The sequence below is a fragment of the Larus michahellis genome, chromosome 2 (genome assembly GCF_964199755.1).
Source record: "Larus michahellis chromosome 2, bLarMic1.1, whole genome shotgun sequence".
Lineage (NCBI taxonomy): Eukaryota > Metazoa > Chordata > Aves > Charadriiformes > Laridae > Larus > Larus michahellis.
This window is the reverse complement of record NC_133897.1, coordinates 147,754,347-147,778,053: the sequence shown is the minus strand read 5'-3', so window position 1 is coordinate 147,778,053 and position 23,707 is coordinate 147,754,347. Positions and strand designations below refer to the sequence as shown.

General features: G+C 37.0%; 1 protein-coding gene across 50 annotated transcripts in view; it reads right to left on the bottom strand.

Moving 5' to 3' along the window:
* Positions 1–23,707, bottom strand: part of RIMS2 (regulating synaptic membrane exocytosis 2) — a 503,494-nt gene that overhangs the window by 184,235 nt on the left and 295,552 nt on the right. For 34 of the 50 annotated variants that reach the window (XM_074577602.1, XM_074577636.1, XM_074577624.1 and 31 more), the window contains 3 exons: positions 21,868–22,039; positions 21,196–21,349; positions 2,772–2,840 (listed from right to left, as the gene is read on the bottom strand). In XM_074577602.1, coding sequence (XP_074433703.1) covers positions 2,772–2,840; positions 21,196–21,349; positions 21,868–22,039 — 395 coding nt within the window. Of the gene's footprint in view, positions 1–2,771; positions 2,841–10,156; positions 10,184–21,195; positions 21,350–21,867; positions 22,040–23,707 lie in introns of all 50 variants that reach the window. The other 16 variants (XM_074577608.1, XM_074577599.1, XM_074577598.1 and 13 more) reach the window with 1 other exon arrangement.

The window sequence follows — 23,707 nt, the reverse complement described above, 5'->3', positions numbered from 1 at the left end:
AAAAGATCATTGAGAGTACCCAACAGATGTTAGCAAACATACTTGATGCGACACAGTATTTATATGGCAGAAGGAAAAAGAGCAAAGTGAAGTGTCATGTTAAATAAAACCTGAAAATACAAAATGAAAGAACTGGGGTAAGTCAGAAAGAACGAAAACAAAGAGAGACAAATGGCTTCATGCAAAGAAGGCACATATTTAAATCAAGATTGTGATGAGTCTGCAAATGAACAGAAGAACTTTAAACGAGAGAAGAATGTGGATGACACGACAAGACAAGGATAAACCAAAAGACTTGCAAAGACAGTGACAGCAGCACAAAAAAGAAAGGCAATAAATAAATATTTCAAAACCAAAAGAACATCAAACTTTCCCACCCACACAGCCAGTCTGAATTAAAATGCAACTAAGGTGTAGAATTGTCAGCAGAAATCCAAAAGCTAAAAGATCCCAAAGGAACTAAAGGTGGATCAAACACTCAAGTAAGGGAAGTAAGACTCATTCACTGAACTGTAAAGACCATAATTTTACAAGTTGTCAAAAGAGGAGCTTATGAAATCATAAAACTGTACATCCAGGTGTTTTACAAGAACCCCAATGAAGTTCAAGCACCTGGTAAAACTTCTGCAAAACTTGGTACCTTTTTCCAGGACCATATAAAGATTTCTGTTTCAAAATGGCACCATAATGGGCACTCTAGACATATATCCATCAAATCCCCTTTTTTCCCTCCCTTTATTATTAAACTCCAAAGTTAGGTTGACACATTTCTGATTTAATTGACCAATAGGAATACGAAAATCCTTTCCTTTGGGAGAGCAGGCAATCTGAAAGCCTTAGTGACTACTAAGCACACACAGAAAGCTAACCAACCTAAGACTGAAAGTACAGTAAGTAGGAACGAGGGACTTCTGAGGCTCACTGCCTCTCTGCTTCCAATACTTTCACAACACTATGGCTACATATCCTTCCTGTCTTCCGACTGTAGTAAAGCAAACAGGGGAATGGGAATATAAGAATGCCCTAATTTTTCCTAAATATCTTTCTAATTAAGCTAATAATCTGAAAACTGAGACTATTACTGTTTGAAGATAAATGATTTAAGGAAGTAAATTTAGTAGTCTTGCATCCACAATGTTCATTCAGTCTCTGGGAAAATTTTGGGAACCTTAGAGTATAGCAAAATTTGAGCAGAGGTTAACAAAAATCTGAATGTTTATGCAGAAAAGATAAAGAACATATTTCTTTGGGATAGAATAAGCTTCACTGCAGAATATCTGCAAAGTTACATCGTTCCAATACGAACAAGGACAACTTGTGCTTAAAAATGTATGCTTTCTAGATATTCTAGTAAGAGACCTACAGTGAATCACAGCCAATAAATATGCTAGCAATATGACTTGCCCTGTTTGCACTACAAAGTGTGTATATTATTATGTTACTTTAAAAAAGGACTGCTTGATAAAATTTACACGCTGGTTAATAAAAAACTCCATTATCCCATTTTCCCAGCAAGCACAAGACTTATAGCAAGGGAATAGAAACATAACAGGGTTGAAAACTAAGCAGAGCCTGAGATACTGTGAAATAGCTGGAAATACGGGAATGACTATGTAGACAACACAGAAATGCATCCGAGCTCAGACTGGTAACGGTTTTTAAGACAGGACTGTGCAAACTCAAGTAATTAGTTAGCTCACTAAATGTTTGGATTTATCAATACCTGGCTGCACTCCATCTTGCAATATCAAGCATCGCATATTTTACCATCTTTTTTTCTCTACCCCCAGGCCAAGCTGTATGAAAATTCCTCTGACTCCTGTTTCCTATCTACCCTTCCTTAGCCTGCCAGCAGCATGTACTACACCTGGTGTAAAAGCTGCACGTACGCTGATGGGTGCCTGCGTGGCAGGAACACATTTTGACCCACCAGCTGATCGCTCTCTTACAGCTGCTGCAGAGACCAGGCTCCTGCTCCCCCTTTGCTGAGTAAGGTACACAAATGACTATATATGTGCACTTTAGCTAGGCCTGACCAAAGGGAACCAGAAACTGTCTGACACAGACTGTTCTGAGGGGGTCAAAAACCTCCACAGAGCAGTAGGTTAACACAGCACATGCTGAGCTGTGCAGGTAACTCTGCAGGTACCAGCAGCCATCAGTACTGGTTTATAGGTGGCATGCTGCATCCTAAATATATTCTCTGTTGGAGTCAGCAAAAACATATGATTCTCTGATTTTATTGTTTTCGGCTATGATTACAGTATTATCTTTTCTCTTAGAAGAGTCGGAAAAATACTCTTTCACATGACAGCTTTTATCTCAAATACTCATTAAACTCCCAATTCCAATACTACTTAGTAAAACAGATTATTTGTTAACATATCTCCCACCCTGCCTTAAATGTTCAGGTTTCAGACCTTTGGCAGTGCTATTATTCCACCATGAAGTTTTAAAGGAGATATCAAACCCAAATGTGTCAAAAAAATCAAATAAACAGTTCTTCACATTTAACAAAAAAACCCACTTCTGTGCTACTTTTATGATCTTATAAAAGCAACAAGGAAATTCATACATTGATTTTTCCCCTCTCTTGGTAATTTTTGTTGTTAAATATGCATTACCCATAACAATTATTTTGCGTCTTGGAAAAACACACACTTAGATTCCATTTATTTTTCACCAGGAAAACACTATAAAATTCATAATAAGAAGTTATAAATAAGAAAGATTTCTACTGAACCTAGAAGAGTAAATTTAGACAGTAATACCTGAAACAACACCAATTCCATCATCACAGTCATAATCAGACACTTCACTGTCGCTGATTCTTTTGGACCCTGCCAAAAAAAAATTTTTAAAAAATCAGAAATCTATCATTTATCTTCCTGTAAGTTAAAACTATCCTCAGTCAATAATAAATACATAAATGTAAGGATTTCATTCTAGATAATGAAGCATTAATGTAAGCATAAAAGGGAAATTATTAATGTTATATTATTGCAAATGTATTAGCATACCAACTATTTTCATCTAAATGTTTAATGTAATATACAATGAAATGTTGAAATACAGCTCCACAACATTGCTTTTATGAAATATTTTCATGTACTTCTTATCTACACATATTCATTCCATACAGAAACTGGCATCACACTGTTCATCTTCCAAGTTCTCATATACAAGGCACCATCCCTCCCCAAAGTCTTTGAACACCAGAAAAATTAATGAGAGCAATAATACTAAACAAACGTAATATTTTTTGTAGGACACTAGTAAGCATTATAAGGAGAAGAGGCAGCTTCACACATAGAATGTGTCCTGCCAAACAAAATCTCTCTGTGATACTCTAGAGGAAACGAAGTATCAAATGCCCTGTAAGACTACACCTGTCGAAATGGCTAGAGCTTAGTTGGCAAAAGCAGATTCCACATCCACAATTAGAGCCAAAATGTAGGTCACGTAGGACAAAAATATTTGTCAATTTGTGTTTTGCTTAATTTTATTTCTGTCTTCTGTGGCATCTTTTAAACAGCATTTGATCGCTGACATCAGGATTAAGCCTTGCCATGTAAATAATAATAATAATTCATTTATTTGTTTTACACGTGAAAATCCCTGTTCTTCAGCGGGATGGTCTATCTGTTCTAATTCTCTGGCCATCTAATAATAGGTAACTAGTAGGTAGGAGATTTAATCTAATTGTCACCAAGCCTTCAATCACGTGCAAGATTTTTTTATTTCTACCACAGGATGATTTATTCTGAAAAACACACACAAAAAATACCAGTAAAAACTGTGAGTAAACTTAAAGAAGCGCAGGACAAAGCAGGATTAATGTCATATCTGAATGACTGGCACAGAAGAATCCCCGCCCTTCCCTCCCAACAGAAAACGGGGAGAACAAGTGCCAAGAAGATTTTTGACAAAAATAGAAAAAAAATCATTTTAAAGATATTTTAGAAATTATTTGAATCATAAGAACCGCTGTCATCTGTCAGACTGTCTAACATCCATCTACCCACCAGGGGACAGTGGAAGGTCCTTCTTTAGCGGAGTGTGCTTACAAGATCTGTAGGGAAAAAAGGTTCCTGTTGCACCCTTCTAGCTTTCAGCAGGCAGGGGTCCTGGCAACTGAGACTTCTCCTAAGCCATCCTATTTATCCTAAGTCATTAATCAACCCATTATCGACAAATTCATACATTTTCTTTTTGAGTCAGAGTATTCTCTTGGCCTCTATAATATGCTATGTCAGTAAATTCCGCAGTTTAATTTTGCCTTGGTTGAAATAGATTTCCCCGTTCTGTTTCTCTTACACTCTTTCAGACAATGCCCTCCAAGCTTTTGTATTCTGAGAAACATGAATCAGCATTCCGTATTCTCCTGCCGTATTCATCTCTTTTTGAGCTGAAATATCATTGTTTAGTTCCTTTGCATGTGCAAACCATTCCATACTTCTGATTGTTCCTGCTGTATTTGTTTGTGTATTTTCTATTTTTTCTGTGCCTTTTATGAGAATTCAGAAGTGACTGCAGCAATCAAGATGTGGGTGTATGAATTTATAAACTAGACGGCAGACTATTTCTTTTGGGATAAAAATTGCTCTGTTAAAAATTATTCAACTACAAAATGGTATAAGTATGATATGCATTAATTCTTAGAAAACACAATCTAGTCTTGCATTACATTATGCAATTCCAGTAGAGTGATGTTAATTATTGTTATTTAGTTGCAGTAAAGGTTGGGATTTTTACCTCACAAATAGGAAATGAAAATTAGTACAAGGAAAGCCAGGCTTTGGTTTCCTATGGCCTGAAATTCTTACATGGTAGAATCATTAGTTCATTTATTATAAAAATTTAAAAACAGCCATGCTACATTTGGGAGGGGGGAAAGGTGTCACTGATTTCAAGAAATAACAGGAAGTGAAGTATTTCTCTAAACAAGGTATAGCAAGCAAGGGATCGCAATTAGCACTCGAGAAGATCTACAAGGTGAGGGCAGGAGTGAAGGAAAGGTTTTCAGTCTCCTAATGGACTTTCTGAAAATCAGGATTTCTAAAAGCAATTAAGTCTGACAAGGACAACATTCAACGTGATTATTTTCTTAATTATAGTATCACAGAGGCCCAATGAAAATCTCTCCTGCTTCCCAAAGAAAGAGCATCCATTCCGCCTGCGATGCTGCTCCTGCTGCCATTGTCAGCAGAGCCACTGGGGTGGTGATTTACATGCCAGTGAGCAAGAGGGATTGGTCTCCTTTCTCCTTAGCCACTAATTCAAAACCAGGCCATTAAATAAGAAGGACAACATTTGTGACCAAAAAGTAAGCAAGAGAGCCCTACTGGTCTGGCTGGGATTTGGCTGGGGTCCGAAAGGCAGAAGCTCCCGAAGGTAGTGCCCAGCAGTGCGAGTCTGGCCTGTGGTAACCCTGGTACTGACACTGTGGCTGCTGTGCAGAGATGCCAGTAACATCACCCAGGCGCTCTCGGAGTCAGAGGACTGTGGCATGGGAAGATGGGGGCAGTTGAACAGCTTGTTGATGCTCATCACGTGGATGCTTGGAAAGGTTTGTGTCATGAAAGACGTAAGAGGGCTGAATCAGCTATGATTTGAATGAATGTCGTTTACTCATCATCTAATTCATCCTTATGAATGAATCTAATTAATGACAACTGAGGTTGCTTTTTATTTATGTTTATATTTACAAGTAAGTACATATGCTTTAACATATTTTTAGAATATTATATTCTGAATTCTGGAGAAAAGATTTGCATCTATGAGGGTGAAAATAGCCAGCTGTTGTCACAGTGGGCTCTAGACTTCCCAGTTGCATAGCAAAAATTGTATGTTGTAGTAATCACAGGATACATCTAGCAGCAAAGAGAAACTAGGAAGCTTCAACGGACCACAGGTATAAAGGGCAGAAGTCTCTTTCTCTTTGTCCCTTCAAACCTCATCCATTTTTTCCAGAATCTCCTAATACCTAAACTCCAAATCACCTTCCAGGATCTAGAGACTCTTTTCTCTTTTTCTATACAGACCTCTGTTTCCACTCCCACCCGAGCTGCAGGGAAGAGCTGGGGCACGGGAAAAGTGAACTGGCTAGGACTGAGACTTGCCCTAAGAATGCGAGTAGAAAAGAAGTGGAGTCAAGGGAAGAATCAGATTTCAGGGCTTTCTCCAATTGCCTTTGCTCCGGCAAAGCAGAGAGTCTCCTTTAATAGCTGACAACCCTGGAATACAAAAACTTTTTCTCTAAGATGAGATATGAAGCTCATTCGGGTCATTTCATCTATTCTATCTCCTCAAGCAGAGGCTATCTTAAGCCAACTCTAACTATTAACAGACTTAAAAAACCTGAAAAATAATAATGTCTAAGTAGTATTTCACATTTACTTATAAATGTAAATTTAAATGCTGGTTAAGAAGTCAGAAAAAATTTTAAACAGAATTAACTACTTGGTTTTATCTTTGGAAATCAATGTTTTCAGGAAGGATGGAGGAAGGAAAGTCTGTCAATTAAAAATGTAATGTCCAGTACTGCCTGCAATATGTAAGTTCTGCAAAGGAATCAGATTATGTTTATTTAAAATGTCTTCCATTAATTTCAGAAATGGAACAGACAAGAAAGCGCACAGGTCAAAATTCTTTACTTAACCGAGTATTCGAAAAACCAGTATAATTACTGGCAGCTTAGTTTAATATTTCTTATAATATTTGTAAGAGTAATTTCATCTGCTATATATTAATTTTAGCTGTTAATTTTGTTTTTAACCTTTTGAGAATGCAAATTTGAAGATTTGGGCTTCTGTCCCACCTTAGCCATGTCTTTTTAAAATACCACTTCATTATCCAAGTAATTTGAACCACTGATCGTAAACCAGAGGAAGAACTATTCATAGTTTATCTGTGAAATGTGACAACAAAGTCTTTTACAAATTATTCCAAAGGAATATTGCTGATGAAACTGTTCTTTAGTACTTTAATGAGTATCTTAAAGTGTCTGACAAATACATTATAAAATATGATACTTATTTCAAGAGCAAGAAGATTAAATCCATTCTAACATAAACTCAAAATTCAGTAAAAAGTTTAAGCATATAACACCCGGGACACCAGGTGCATCAAATAAACGCATTGGTGCCAATCATTTGCATATAATTAACTTTTTCTATGATGGATTTTAAATGTGAAGAATGGTATTAATTAAGTCTCACTGCCACAGCACTGAAATATACCTTATTAATGAAAAAATCTTAGGGATATTACTACCATTTTGTCTGTCAATTGGGTGGTAACAGATGGTAAATATGGACTCTTGAATGCCTTCCACCAGGATTAATGGTTATTACAGTTACAGACTGAAGGCAAAATAGACCCCGTGCTGTCTGATTAGCTAATGTAAGCCACACAAAAAATGCCATAATTCAGCATAACCCCAATCCCAGTGAAATCAAAAGATATATCCTCATTCACTTTAGGAGGTTTTGGTCTAATAGTCTTAAACTATCAATAAAACTGTCTTCCAGGGACAGTTTACCAGTAGAGAACCTCCCCATCAGAACATGATAACCCTCAGCATCCTCGTTCCTTCCCGCACCTACCTACTTACTCCTTCCCTACCGCTGCTGCCCAGGCTGCCATCCCACCCAGAACAAGAACTCTGCAAGAGCACAGACACACTGGAACTGGAACTTTACGGCACTTGCGCTGTAGCTTTCATTGCAGGGGTGGGGAAAAGCTCCACGACGTAAAAAGCATTAGAACCATTATTTTCACTTTCCATTTAAAAATTACTTCCTATTTAAAGTGTTACTATTTTATTATTTTTTCCTATTTATATTTTTACTTTCTATTAGGCAGGAAAAGAATTTAAAATAGGGTAGTTTCTTAGTGCAAAAACCTTTCCATTTTTCATCTTCATGGCCATCAATAATGTGAAGAATAAAGTGAGGTGTTTTATTCCATTTCATGATCAAATACTTGGGTTTTTGTTAACTTTTCACAGGCTGCAGTGTTGGTGGCCATGGAAAGCTTTAACAATTTCTGAATAAAAATAACATGGAAATCATTGAAGAAAATTTTAGAGAATCTTCTTTGGATGTTCCATGCCTGTCAGTGTTTAAGAGGCATTTTGACAATGCACTTAATGAAATGCTTTAACTTTTGGTCAGCCCTGAAGTGGTCGGGCAGTTAGACCGGATGATGGTTGAACTGAATATTCCATTCCATTCCATTCGACATTACTTTGACAGAATCGCATTTCTCTCCTTAACAACACTCTAAGCAGCTGTAACTCTTCCAAATGAATGAAACAATATGCAATCAGAAATATTTTCTTGCAAGGCAACCTAAGTCTGTGGAGAGTTCTGAAAGATCTTCTGACTTCTACATGACAACTGAAGTTGGCACAGAGCTGTGCTCCACTCTATCATTACCATACAGGGGAAACAATGCAACATATCATACCTTCTGTGCTTCATATATTGCCCATTGGTATTTGTGATATAGGCCTCAAGAGAAGACCAGCAACATGTGAGGCTCAAAACTCTAATAAAGCATATATGACCAACCAATAAAGTTATCAGAACTGCCTAGGACAGGCCACAGAATGAGAAATAAAATTAAGGTGAGTCAGCTTAAATCCAGAAGAAGTGTCAGTTTTATGGCTCAGGAATTCTCTGTTTTTCTTGTGGAAAAGAAAAAAAAAAAAGGGGGGAAAAAGAACGCAGACCAAGCTCCTGAGATGGGAATCCTGCCTCTTGCAATGCAGGGAGCTTTTACAAGGTTTTGTGGACTCCGTGGGGGACCAAAGGGTAGTGAAGCATGCTTATGAGCTCCTTCCCTGAGGCTCACAGAAGGACTTCAGAATCACTTAAAGTAACTTAGCATTGTCGGTAATTGTTGTGTGTTCAAAGCTGACATATAAGCAACCCTAAAATCAGTCTCACATAACCGCCTTAAGAATTTGCTTTCTCATATTCATCCAGTCTGTGTCTGAGGGCCCTTAGTGTGAGCTAATCTCTCATGCAGTCCTGCTGTTTCCATGTCAGTCTGTCACTTTATCCTCCTGCACGTACTAGTGTTTTTTCAAGTTTTTGACCAATTTCATCTACCTTGACAGAGGTATATAAATACCGAATTAAATTAAATTCCTACAGATCTTTGAAAATGGCTGCTGCATAGAAGACAGACATAGAAACCCTTAATGAAAAAGAAACATTATCAAGCTAAAATTTGTGGCTAATCCACACATGCAGAAATCCACAATCTCCACAGCAAACACGGTCTCTTCCCATTTAAAGATACTGTAAAACCTGAGAACACTGTGGGATTATTTCAGCAGAGAATGGAACAGAAGAAACATGGGAGACTAAAAGTGGATGTAATGGAAACTGGGTTTCATTAGTACTAATCTCAAGAAACAGCCTGTGGGGCTTTTGTTTCTCTCCATCACGGTATTGGATCTACTTTCTTAAGAATGTGTGTTTCATTTTTTAAACATAACTAGAAGATAATTAGACGGACCAATTCTCAAAGAGATTCCCATAACTAAAACTGCAGAAACTGCAAAAAGTCCCATGTGAAATGCACTATAAAATTTAAGCTTGTACAAACTGTACATTGTGAATTTATTTATATTTAATTAAGGCAAACTTTTCAGATATAGCAACTGGATTTTTAACTGGGGATTTAAAGCAATATGAAACTGTAAAACTACGTATCAGGATAAATACTGATTTTGCCAGTACTTCACTTACCCCATATCTGTATTCTAAAAATACTTACACTAGTTCTCAAACAGGTGTAACACAACAGTGTTTCTTTTAATATAGCTTAAGCAAAATAGCATTTTCCTACTATAGTTAATAAAGCTCACTAGAGTTTACCTACAAAAGCTCTACCTAAAATAAAGGCAGGCAAAGCAAATATAGTATTACAGTGCTGCTCCAGTATCAATACTGAGATGTTAAGAATAGAGAAAGAAAGCCAACAAAAGACCTATGACTGAAAAGCAGACAAGAAAAGCCAAAGAACATTTAAGCAATTTAGCATCTGCATAATAGGTAGCAAAAGCACACCAATAAAATATCAAATTAAATTTTGCATGTATATGGACGCAATAAGCATTTCTGGCATGCTGAAAATTTACCTGAATTATATGAATATAAGCCTTTATCTGGAAAACAAATATTGAAATGAAGTAGTGTCAGGGAAAAATACATGAATCAATACATGTAACAGGGATGGTCAGAACCTTAAACTTCATTATAATTGCTGCTAGAGACTGAAGAATTTGATATTGTAGGCCATGTTCATTCAAAACAATAAAACTCAAGCAGCTGGGAGAAATTAAACCACAAAAATGCCAATCACTTCTGGATGAACATTTACACTCAGTAGTCACAGAGGACTAGTAGAGCGATTACACTCATTTTCAAATCTGAAACACAACGGCACATTTACTATAAGCAAGTGTTTAACTTTTTAAGGGCAAAATGTTTATTCAACTAGGCATACAATATGAGCTGCTACCTTTAAAGTTACGGCACGCTGCTGCTGGCACCTCAGCGGGAAGTTATTAGCAGAACTTTCTTGAGATGTAGCTATGATTCCTACTTTAAATTTAACAGACTCAGAAGTAATATTCCAGTCAATCTTCTGCCTCCAGTTAGGTCTTCATTTAGTAATTACGTACACACATGAATATATTACCTACATATCATTGTTACCAGTACATTTAAGAGTCCTGATGTGAGTGCAATGATTAAACGCTTGCAGCATCTGATTTATTATTTGCATTCCTTAAGTCTGGCTGGTTTATGTATTTTAGCTTTCCATACAACCATACCAGTTTTTCTAAACTTGACAATATAATAGTATGCAAACATCTGTACAGTTATAGAAATATGATTTGTTACTTTGCGTTTGCAGATTTTGTAAATGTGACTTCCATAAGGTAATACAAAGAAGCCAGAAGTCAGAATAACATAAATAGTATCTTGCCGTTAGCAAGACATTATGAATATTCTTACTCCTTACAGTTGAACAGCTCACAGACACCATCTTAAATATTAAAGAGTGACAGTCCATGAGTAAATGATGCACCTCGGATGACAAGATATGACAGTGTTAGAGGAAAAATGAAAATTTCGATTTCTTGCCAACTGGTGCTGTTAAGAATTCACTGGATGACTAGGTACATTCTGGTAAGTGACACATTTTCTGGCATCCAGTGACTAACTATTTTAACATGTAGACCATATCACTAAATAATCTGCTACTAACAATTTCTATCTCTCTATATTTTCAAATTGGGTTTCTTGATAAACATAATTAATTTTCATGGCCCAGCTCCAGAATTCCATTAGGCTATTCTGCTGGTTTTGTCTGGGCCATTTATTTTTCTTCAAAGTGAATAATAGAGGGTTTTTTCAGCATCATTTACAAATTTTTAGACATGCGCTTTACTGCATAACTTCTCTAATATTTTTATTCCTTGGTACCAATCTCTTCCAGTTATGAATTTCACGGAAAACTGACTCTTCTTTGGCTACAAAATTATGAAAAATGGAGTATGGGGAAGTTTTCTAGTTTACTCCAGCTACATCAGAAAGACACCAAAGGTTCAAGTGTACCAGCAAAAAAAAAAAAAAAAAATTAAAAAAAAAAAAAGACACAGTCTAGAAATTATTTATATAATTAAAAATGATGGACTTTCAGAATTTAACTTCTGGAAAGATCTGTAAAAGGGTAGAGCTTCTTGAAGAGCCCAAGAATATAAAAATACTGAGATTATAGTGGGAGCGAGGACTAAGGAAGCCATGTTTGTTTCTGTATGGTTACAACACAGAAAGCAAAAAGTCAGAATGGTGTTAAACCCATCTGAAAACTTCACCAGAACCATCACACGGCTATATGATAGCTTACTATGCTAGCGTACAGACCTATACCTTTTAGAATCTTTTTTAAAGTCACTTGACTTGCTATTTATTGACTGCCTAGCAAGGTTACTTTAACGTGTCCGAGTTATTCTAATAAAGCACATTGCTTTTCTGTCATCATTACACGACAGAAGAGTAGCTTACTAACATGTTTCTACTAAGGAACAAGAGCAAGAATACTATAAATAATCAAATTCCCTCAAACTGCTTCAAAACAGAATTGTAAGTATTTTTGTAGTTTAATTACAAATCATAAAGCTTATTTTAAAATTTTCAAACAGCACAGAATTAATATCTAAGTAAGTTTCTTTTTTAATATTTTTTAGTATTATTATAGTTTAAGGCCTTTTCAGACACCCCTGTATCATGTTAAATACCTTTTAATTAAAGTATTTAATAAACCATAGATGTACGATAAATATAATAAATAAATCATAGGTGTATAATAAATACAATACTGGTATATATATTCATATACTATGAATAAACCATCAATGCATGCAAACAAAGAGAACATGCCCAAGGCCTGTGCTCCAGAAAAGAAAGAGAAAAATTAAGGAAGCATGAAAGAGAAAAATAAGTGTTATTCTTGCTCTCTAGGGTAAATTTCTTATAATACATTCATCATTCATAGTCTGTGTCACTGACCTTAAAATGCTCCATATTATAATTTGAAAAAAAGTCACCGATGCACATTTCCATTAAGTACAACTCGCTTGCTTACTAGTGAACAGCATTATTATAATTCCCTCGAGTAAGATAGTGTGACATTGATTTAAAGTTATCGTACTGACTTACCATATTCACAACATACTAAAAGGAAATTGCTGAGACAGCAAGAGACTGATTCTGCAGTAAAATGAGACTCCGCAGAGTTCCAAGGAAGTCAACAGCTTTCATTAGAAGACTGAGGTTTGAAATGCAGGGGCTCAGATATCACAGTGTAAAGTTTCAGATACATTGTAATTAATTATTATTAAACTTTAATGATTTTGGTACTACCAAGTGTATCTCAATGTTCTACAGTATAGACTTAAAAGTTTTAACATTTAAATACTGGAAGAGAGGGCTTGAATTAACAGTTGTAACATCCAACTCATCTTTGATTTTATGGTACAGCCACAGAACTTTCAAAAAAAGAACTCTCAGCACCCAGCAATGACGAGTCCATCCAAAAACTTTTTTTAAAAAATGAATAAGCAATGGGTTCCTTAATTTGTGAGTTCAGTCTATCAATTTGGGTTTTGTACTCAAATGTAATAAATTTTAGCATGTTAAAGTCTCCGCATTGCCTGAGAAAATATAGTCTAACTTGGGAAAATGTAGAAAGCTGACAACAGAAGATGACAAAAACTTTTGATGTGATTCAAAACACTTTGTTTATGCATTATAGAATTTTTTATTCCCATCTGAATGAATAAATAAAATTCAGAAAAGGAATGCTATAAATAGTTTTTTGCACGCCATATGCAGATCTTCTTGTAGAACATAACTATACTCAATTTCTGTCCCCACAGTTTAAATACTCATTTACTGTAATTTCTCTCCCTCCATATTTTTTTATATGCCTTAAGAATCATGAAACTCAGTGAATGGATTCATTGATGACTTTAATTCTAGAAGTAATAGAAGGCTACTTCACAGTCTATTTACAATTATTTTGATCCTGACTGATTTTTCTGGTGTTTATTTCTTGAAAAAATACAATTTGATCCACCATTTTGGACTTCTATATGTTGATTTCCATACGCTGTCATTTCTAAAATCTCTTAGACCTTGTTTTCAGCAGTTTATCTATCTCACATAGATTTACTACTTTTCCCTTACTAAGGATGCTCAGAAATATAAAACTTCACTTTTCTTTTTCAAACCATATTGTGCATTCTCATGGCAATTAAAAGCTCTCCTTCCACTGCTGTACATACCTATGTTGTAACTAGAGACCTGAAAATGCCTGGGTTTACTGTTATTTTCATATTTCTTCCCTTGTTTTCACACTTAGCTGTTATCTACACTGCACACCCCACCCTCTGTGGTCTGCAGATCAGCTTGGTTTTAAACCTGCGAAACAACAGCTTGGTTTTAAACCTGCAAAATCTGACTTAGAAAAGTAGCGTCAGTTGCTTTTTAATCCTAAGTATTGGGGAAATTCTTAAAATACTTGAAGTAAAACAAAATCTGCTTTGAAAAATTCAGAGTAAATATAAAATTAAAAATAATTGGTGTTCTTCAAAATACATAATAAATCAGTATTCTTTATCAACTAAACAGTACCAGCTCACACTGCACAAATGCACACATTAGATGGACAAAACTGTAAAAGATTGAATTAGAGTGTCTCAGACCCAATTTGATGTCTGGTATCTCTGTATCCTGGGCTACATGGAGAGGAAGTAATGTTTCATTTGCAATCCCATGGTGTAAACCCTGCTTGATTTCTGTACCAGTTCTCAATGAATCGTAATACTAACAGTAACTTCCATCCCACTGATCCTAACTATGAACACAACATTCAAACCACATTCAATTTCCAATGTAATCTGTAGTAAGCGTTTTACCAAATGTCAAATGGAACAATTATACTGTGGCCAAACCAATAACAGGAATTCCCAAATCTTTTTTAAAATAAACTTTAATTTTCTGTTTACAATCTCTTTGCAGAGGCAATTTAAAACGACCTTCGTTTTGTCTGTAATTCTAGTTAATGCTGTCTGCAATTCTTAATGTAGGGCTGATTTTGTCAAATGTTAGAGAAAATAAAGGCATTTTAAAAAATCACCTCAAAAGTTCAGCATGATAAGTAAAATAGACCTATTCATTACCTCACATTTCACATAAGAAAGAGCTTAAAATATACTCATTGGATAAAAACCAGTCATTTTATGAAAATCTGAAATATAATTAGCTGAAAGAACTAGTAAGTCATAATCCTATGTTCTATATTAGTTCCAGTTTCTAAGTAGATGTCTTTCAAAAAATACTAAAGGACAAAGCATGGCAGCGATCCTTCATCACTAAGAAGTTAATTCATTGTGTGGATCAGATGACTGGGCAAGAGAAGGTGGACAGCTGGCTTAGATCAGTTGGTACCACAACATAATGCCCACTCAAAGATATTGAGACATAAATATGTGGAGAAACTAAGCTACTGTCTCTGAAAGCTGGTTGTTAAAAAATGGCATATGGGGCTCTGCGGGAAACTTGCGCTTTGCTACTGGCTATCTGTAAGTGTAAGAGTTCAGTCTTCAGGGCTGACATTCTGCTCTGTCAGGAATGCTACAATTCAGTGATATTAAAAAGAGAACAGAAGTAAGTGGTAAGTGTAGGTGGTTCTTTTAAACTACCTTCAGAGAATAACATTTAAGTATTGTCTTCAAATATATATGTATTTATAGCTACTTGGCAATCATAAAGATAAGAAAGATTGAAAGATTAGATGTGTGGATGTGTATTTATACAAACAACAAACCATTTTGTAATCCGAAATCTCTTGTTATTTCTCACACTAATAATTTGGGGGGGCGTGAAATAAAGTACTTCATATTTTACTCACTAATTCAATACATAAAGGCCTCACAGAAATTACAAAAGGTGGGACAACTGAACTGCTCGCATTTTGCAGCCCCAGAAATTTAAATCAGCCTACTGTGTAATAGCACAGTAAGTGTTCTAAGATGTGCTTTGAAAAATATAGACAAACTTGCTAGACATGCCTTGTCTTCATTCTGGAGATTTTTTTCACATTGTCGTAATATGCCCCTGGATAACATCTTCTGTTTCATCATATACAAGAGTTGTTATTAAAGGATTCAAAAAGCGCTTCAGACACAAAAAAACCTAAGAAATTAAGTCTAACAATGTTCTTTTGAAACCTTCAAAAAAGTAAAAGAACCAGACTTCTATATGTTATTAATACATTACAAATATTTTACTTAGTGAAGCCAACATTCATAAGATGTGCTGTCTGCTCTTCACCAGTCCCTGGTGATGACATTTAGGTTGGGAAGGGCTTTTTGGAGGTCACCAGGTGCAGCGCTTGTTTCAGGCTTGGCCAACTTGCTTATGGCCGTGTCCAACTGAGTTATGGATATCTCCAATAGGATATTCTACCATCTCTCTGGACACCAAGAAATACTTTTATTTCCATGTCTGAGGTGTCTCTCCAATTTAGTAAAAAAAATAATTTTTTTTAATTTCTAAAGGGATTCTGCTACTATTGCAGAACTCTGACCCGATGCTAAACTTCCATTTGGATGCCTTTCCAGTTCCCAAAAAGGAGGAATTTTAATTCCAAGAGACCTTGTTCTGTACATGTAAAACTATCTGTTTAAACTGAAAATTATTTATGACACACAAGGATTCAAGAAGTGCATATATTCCCAGGACACTAGAAAAAAATCCTTTTTGAGATGCTGATCTCAGTATGAATGCAAACAGCATAACTTATTGTAGGAGTGTGTGAATTCTCCAGCAATCACAGTGAATGTCTGACACTGCTTATTTGGCTGAAGTTTTTAGAACCTCAAGTTGTCAATGTATTGCTCTGGGAACAGTTAGGCTAAATCCTCTTCATTGAAAAGCAGGACTTCTACACCAAATCGTAGTGTTTCACCAAACTTGAAGTTTTGATAAGTCCTTCCCTCTACATTTCCAGACAGGCATATAAGATTGTTCAGTTGAGCACGTTATTTGTATTAGTATTAGTAGTATTAAAAAAAACCAACTTACTGACTTTCAAATTGTGAGTCAGTATCACTGAACAGATCTTTAGTCAAGTATTACTACAATCTTTTCCAAAATAAAGCAGTTACTGTTTTATTCATTCTTCATGGCAGTTATTTATTGCACAGACAGGAATTACTATAAACAAACAGGATTTGTTTGCAGGACTGAATATTTCCTGAAAACTGGAATTTCACTAACTTCACTTTCCTTCCAGTTGTGGGCAGTGACATTAGAAGAAACAGATGGGACCAGTCTACAGGGCTCTGTGGCTGGTGTCACTGACACAAATTTGTTTTTTCAATAATGGGATGGCACCAGGCTTGCCGGCATCAGATGGGACCCACCTTTCTGAAAGGAGGAAGAGGGTCTTTGCTCACAAGCTAGCAGGGTTCATTGACAGAGCTTTAAACTAGGCTTGAAGGGGGAGGGGGATAATATCAGGCTTGCCTGTGACAAGCTCTGAGATGACACACCAAGGTAAAGGGACAGGGTACTAGCAAGGGCCCTCAGCCTGTTGCCCTGAGACATGCTAGCTAAACTGCAGCACACCTGAAGTCTTACAGAGGGCTTCTGACGTAATAGGAGCCAACAGAGAAACACCAGTGAAATATTTCAAGGGAATTAAGGGGTATTCCTCTAAGAAGGTGACATAGCCAACAGCCCAGCTGAAGTGCCTCTACACCAATGCACGCAGCATGGGCAACAAACAGGAGGAACTGGAAGCCACCATGCTGCTAGAAAGCTACTACCTAGTTGCCATTACTGAAAGCTGGTGGGACAAATCCCATGACTGGAGTGCGGCTATCAATGGCTACAGGCTGTTCAGAAGGGACAGTGAGGAAGGAGGGGGGGAGGCATTGCCCTCTACATCAAGAAATGGATAGAGTGTGAAGAGCTCTCTCTGAAGAATAGCCACAAGCAGGCTGAAAGCTTATGGGTAAGAATTAGAGATCGAGGCAACGAAGGGAACCTCGTGGTTGGTGTCTACTACAGGCTGCCTGATCAAGGGGAGCCTATTGATGAAGCCTTCTTACTCCAACTACAGGAGGCATCGTGCTTGCAGGCTCCCGTCCTTGCTTGGGAGCTTCAACCAGCCTGACATCTGCTGGAAAAGTAGCATGGAGAGCTGCAGGTAATCCAGGAGACTCCTGAAGTGCATGGAGGATAACTTCTTAAGCCAGGTAATCGACAACCCTAACAGAGGGATTGCAATACTGGACCTCTTAGTCACCAATGCAAGTGAGCTAATCAGTGACGTCCAGATTGGACCTGCTCATCAAACTAAAGCGCAAGAAGGAAATGCACAGGCAGTGGAAGCAGGGACAGGTGTCCTGGGAAGACTATAGGGACGCTGCCTGGTAGTGTAGGGATGGGGTCAGGAAGGCCAAGGCGCAGCTGCAGCTGAACTTGGCAAGGAATGCAAAGAATAATAAGAAGGGCTTCTACAGGTATGTCAGCCAGAAAAGGAAGGTCAAAGCAAGCATACTCCCCCAATAAGCAAGACTGGCAAACTGGTACGAATGAACAAGAAGGCTGAGGTACTCAACTACATTTTTGCCTCAGTCTTCACTGGCAACCTCTCTCCCCCAAACTCTCAAGCGGATGGACTACAAGACGGAGAATGTGGGAGAAAAGTCCCTCCCACTGTAAGAGAGATTCAGGTTCACGACCACCTCCTCAGGTGGACCTGAACATACAAAAGTCTATGGGATCTGACGAGATGCATTCCAGAGTCCTGAGGGAACCGGCTGATGCACTTGCCAAGCTACTCTCCATGACAGTTGAAAAGTCATAGCAGTCAGGTGAATTTCCCAGTGACTGGAAAAAGAGAAACATTGCACCCATTTTTAAAAAGGGTAGAAAGAAGGACCCTGGGAGCTACCTGTCAGCCTCACCTCTGTACCTGGGAAGATCATGGAACAGATCCTCCTAGAAGCTATGCTAAGGCACATGGAGGACAGGGAGGTCATTCGAGACAGCCAGCATGGCTTCCCCAAGGGCAAGTCCTGCCTGACCAACTTATTGGCCTTCTATGATGGAATGCCTACAGCAGTAGACAAGGGAAGAGCTACGAATGACATCTGTCTGGACTTATGTAAGGCCTTTCACATGGCCCCCCACAATATCCATCTCTCTAAATTGGAGAGATATGGATTTGATGGGTGGATTGTTCAGTGGATAAGGAATTGGGTGGAGTGGATTGTTCAGTGGATGAGGAATTGGGTGGATGGTCACATCCAGAGGGTAGTGGTCAACAGCTCAATGTCCAGATGGAGACTGGTGACAACTGGTGTCCCTCAGGGGTCCATACTGGGACCAGTACTGTTTAATATATTAATCAACATAGACAGTAGGATCAAGTGCACCCTCAGCAAGTTTGCAGACGACACCAAGATGAGTGGTGTGGTTGACATGCCTGAGGGACACGATGCCATACAGAGGGACCTGGACAAGCTTGAAAAGTTTTGGGTTTTTGCCCCTTGTTGCCCCATTTGGGCAATGGTTTTAAACTAAAAGCGGGTAGATTTAGACAAAGGAATAAATTTTTTACAATGAAGGTGGTAAAACACTGGAACAGGTTGCCCAGAGATGTGTTAGATGCCCCTTCCCTTGAAATATTCACGGTCAGGTTGCATGGGGCTTTGAGCAACCTGGTCCAGTTGAAGACATTCCTGCTCATATCAGGGAGGGTTGGACTAGATGACCTTTAAAGGTCCCTTCCAACTTGAAGTATTCTATGATTCTATTCTATGATTCACATACAAGCAGATTCTGAGATTTCCACTTGGTTGGAAAGGAAATTTTACATGGAAAACCTAGCTTCCTAAAATGTGTTACCAGACGGCAGAAAACACGATGCACCTCGAGTACTACGTTCAGTTTTGGGCCCCTTGCTACAAGAAAGACACTGAGGTGCTGGAGCATGTCCAAAGAAGGGCAACACCGTTGGTGAAGGGCCTTGAGAACAAGTCTTACGAGGAGCAGCTGAGCAAGCTGGAGTTGTTTAGCCTGGGGAAAAACAGGCTGGGGAGAGACCTTAACACTCACTACAACTACCTGAAAGGGTAGGGAGGTGGGGGTCCGTTTCTTTTCCAAAGTAACAACTGACAGGACAAGAGGAAATGGCCTCAAATTGCACCAGGGGAGGTTTAGATTCAATATTAGGAAAAATTTCTTCACTGAAAGGGTTATCAAACATTGGAACAGGCTACCCAGGGAAGTGGTTGAGTCACCATCCTCGGAGGTATTTAAAAGACATGAGGATGTGGTGCTTAGGGACGTTTTGGTAGTGGACTTGGCGGTGCTAAGTTAACGGTTGGACTCGATGATCTGAAGGGTCTTTTCCAACCTAAATGATTCTATGGAAGAAAAATAATTTTAAAACATCACTGTAACAACAGTCATGGTACTTGAGAAGACTGAAGAGAACTGAATTGAAACAGAACTCCTTATCTGTTAACTATCATTTCTTCTTTTGTGGATAAGTATAGTCTTACAGCTTGAAGGCTACACACTCTAACTCTGTTAATGTATCTATCTCAGAATATTATGATATGGAGCATTTTAATCCTCACGATCCAGTGCACAGACACAAATACTGTCAACTACTTGAAATACTTATATACAAGGGATTAGTTAATAGAGAATACACATACAAAATATCCAAGCTTATTTGGGTGGCTACACAGGCATATGTTTCTGTGAGTTTGTGCATAACATTCACACACACACCCACATACAGTGACTCAAAAAAACCCAAAGAATTCTTAGAAATAGGTTTCAGCTTGTTGGGGGGTTTAGGGTTTTTTTATACCAGCCTCAATTGATATTTCATGAGGGTAATTCAGTGAAGGATAGCTTTATATCACTGACAGTACTGAGCAGTTAAACTAGAGAAACAACGAAGTATTAAGAAAACAGATTTTCACCCTTTACTGTCTTATTCTTATGCATCTGTTTTTGTTAGCATATTGTACATACTCTATTTTCAAAATATCTACTGATAACATCAAACTACTGTGAATCAAGTACATGAAACTCTACAAAATAGAATTTTAAGAAAAATTCCATTTGTGAATGTAACCACGTAAAAGAGTATCAAAACAAGGCAGGCCATGGTATTAATTTAGCTATATAGGATGTTATGAAGAGGTCGCTTTATTTTTAAGAAGTATGAGCTAAAGAGAAAGGTATTGAACATTTACTTTTGGTTAAACAATGAAATGATAAACATAATATATAAGACAGGACTTCAAGATAAAAACAGCACATTGCAAAAGACTAAGATAATTTGCTCAAGCTCAGAATCTGAACTAAGTAGTCTCAAAAGAAAAAAACGGTGTATTGCACAGTGTTCAGTACTACCATTTGTAGCATGTCAGACTTTCATCAATAATCATAAACGACCTAATTCATAACAGCTACAAATGAACACACAAATTCTGTCGGCTTCCCATCTACAATAATTCTTTACACATTGATTCAAGTTAACTATACACGGTGTGTAAAACTAACAACCTACTTTGTAACCTCCGTGTGGGACTCTCGCCATGGAGTTGTCTGCGTGGCAAATATGGTGAGGGATGGGGAAGTGGCAATGAAGAGACATCATGTGTTTGAAGTTTGTACCAGTGAGGTTCATCATCTAGTAATGCTGTCTCTAACTCGATAAGAATCTAAAAAAGAAAAAGTGGTTAAAAGTAGGAAAGCATTACATAACAGAATATTCTAAAATATGTATGTTCATAAATTTTATTCCATTGTTCTCTTATTGTTAAGGATTTTGTCTGAAGTTTTATAAAAATCTAGCATTTAATATGAAAGTAGTACCCGTGCCTTTTACAACACTAAATATACCAAAAATCTTTCACAAAACCTTTATTATCTTATGACAACCTTGACTGTATTCAAATATCTTGTAGCAACTTAGTCAGCAAAATTCCAACATTTTGGTAAAATACAACTACAGATAATATGGATTTTAACAAACAATTGTAAAAGAAATTGAGAAACCATCAGTACTATGTGAAAAGTGCAAGATCATTATTTGTTTACTACTAAGTGAAATAAGGACAAATAAAACAATTTAAAACAGTTTTGCTTCGCTATATTTAATATTTTTTTCAAAAATACTATATCTAGACATGAATATGTGAGCAACTGTATTTTATAATAACTACCAATAATTGTATACCTCTCCTAAAAATTCACTTTCTTCCTCTCGAACTCGTGCTTGGTCCCAAAGAGTAATTTCTAACATTCGTTCTCTAAACTCTCTCCGATGAACTGGGGAATAAATGAATGTCTGATTCCACTTAGGTTCCAATGTTTTCTTTACTGTTTTTGTTCTTCTTTTATTTTTATCGCTGCAAAAAACAATTAATATTAAAAATGTTCAATAGACCATTATACTGTAATAAGTACATCATGGAAAGCAGGAAATCTTAAATCAGTACTACATTTTGTAGTATTATGGGCACTACAATCTATGTCAGGATTTATTCCTTTATGATAAAATAAAGTTCAGCACATACATTCAGGATAATCCGTAACTTCATATTAAAAACTAAAGTTAGGTAATTTCCAGTTCATGTGCCAATTCCAATTTTAAGAATTTTCCTGAAAAACAGAAATGCTTTAATGTGCTTGGAAATAGCATTTTATAAAGTAAAATATACTTCTATAAATGGGATTTCCACGAGGCACAGTCTGACAGGAGAACATGTATACAGACAACACTGGGCATAGCAAAAATCTGCATTTCAGATAAATGAGCCAGCTGGTTCACTCGAGCTTCCAGTCCTACAGCAGCTGACTCTTAAACTGCAGAGCAGGACAGAGCAGCTGGCCCACATGAAGGAATGGTCAAGGAGCAGCATGCAGTGCAGGCCCTTCTCTGTAGGGTTTTCCTGACTAAGGGCTGCACAGCTGGGGAACCAGAAGCCCAGAGAACGAGTTACATGTCTTTTTACAGCAACACTGGAAGGAACAGTGTTATCAAAACAGCTCCTGAAATCCTTTGGGTCACCCCAAGGATCCACCCAGGTTGAAGGTGGATCTCAACAACAAGGCTGGCCTTATGTTTCCGAGCCCAGTGAGGACTCCAGGCAAAGCTACCATGGAACTCCTGGCTTTGGCTCCTGGGTTTTGTTGAAAGCAATGTGTTTTCCAGAATACTTCTGCTTGAAAGAATTAGGTTTTTTCTGATGGAAACAAGTTTTGCTGGAAAACACCCACGGTCCTTCAACTGAGAATACTGATAAGACTTCTCACAACAATGCTTAATTTTAAACCTGCTGATTGCTGCATAATGTAGCTGTGATAATAATTCATGTGGATTTTTTAATATGGCAATGCAGATACTGTCTGTTTGCAACTGTAATATAGTTATTGCATTTCTGAACTGTTACTTAGAAGCTGCACCAAAATATTAACTGAGAAATAATACTTTTAGACACATAGTTAAATAATGTAGTTATTTCTATTATACTAAAGATTTGTTCACCCTTGAGAACTGAAATAAGTTATATTGGACAGGTTTTTCCAATGAAATTTGTTTAATCAAAGAGAGTTCAGTATCTTCATCTAATTGAATGCTTGACTTATTTAAGTGTATTTTACCTCTAGCATGTTTCCTTCAACTACACAAGAAATCTATTGTTGCTTACTTAGCTTTTATTTTTAAGGAAAGGAAAATTAATTTGTGGAAAAAACCCACAATTCAATAAGACAAAATACTGATTCTTATATAAATGATAGGAAACAAATAGAATAATTAAAGAAAAAGTTCTGAATACTTTACATAAATGGGAAGCATCAGTATAGCATAATAAAATTTCATGTCATGTAACTTTTTGTATATGTATACTTGAAAGTAATTAAATATTTTTCTTCTATGTGTTTTTAGTTATTACAACTTACACTGTGAAGCATTCTGAACACAGATATTTTTGGTAGCTTTATTAGTCTTGAAAAAGCAGATAAGATAATTTAGGCAGACCTGACTCAGTTTAGCACAGCTTCAGCATCTCCAA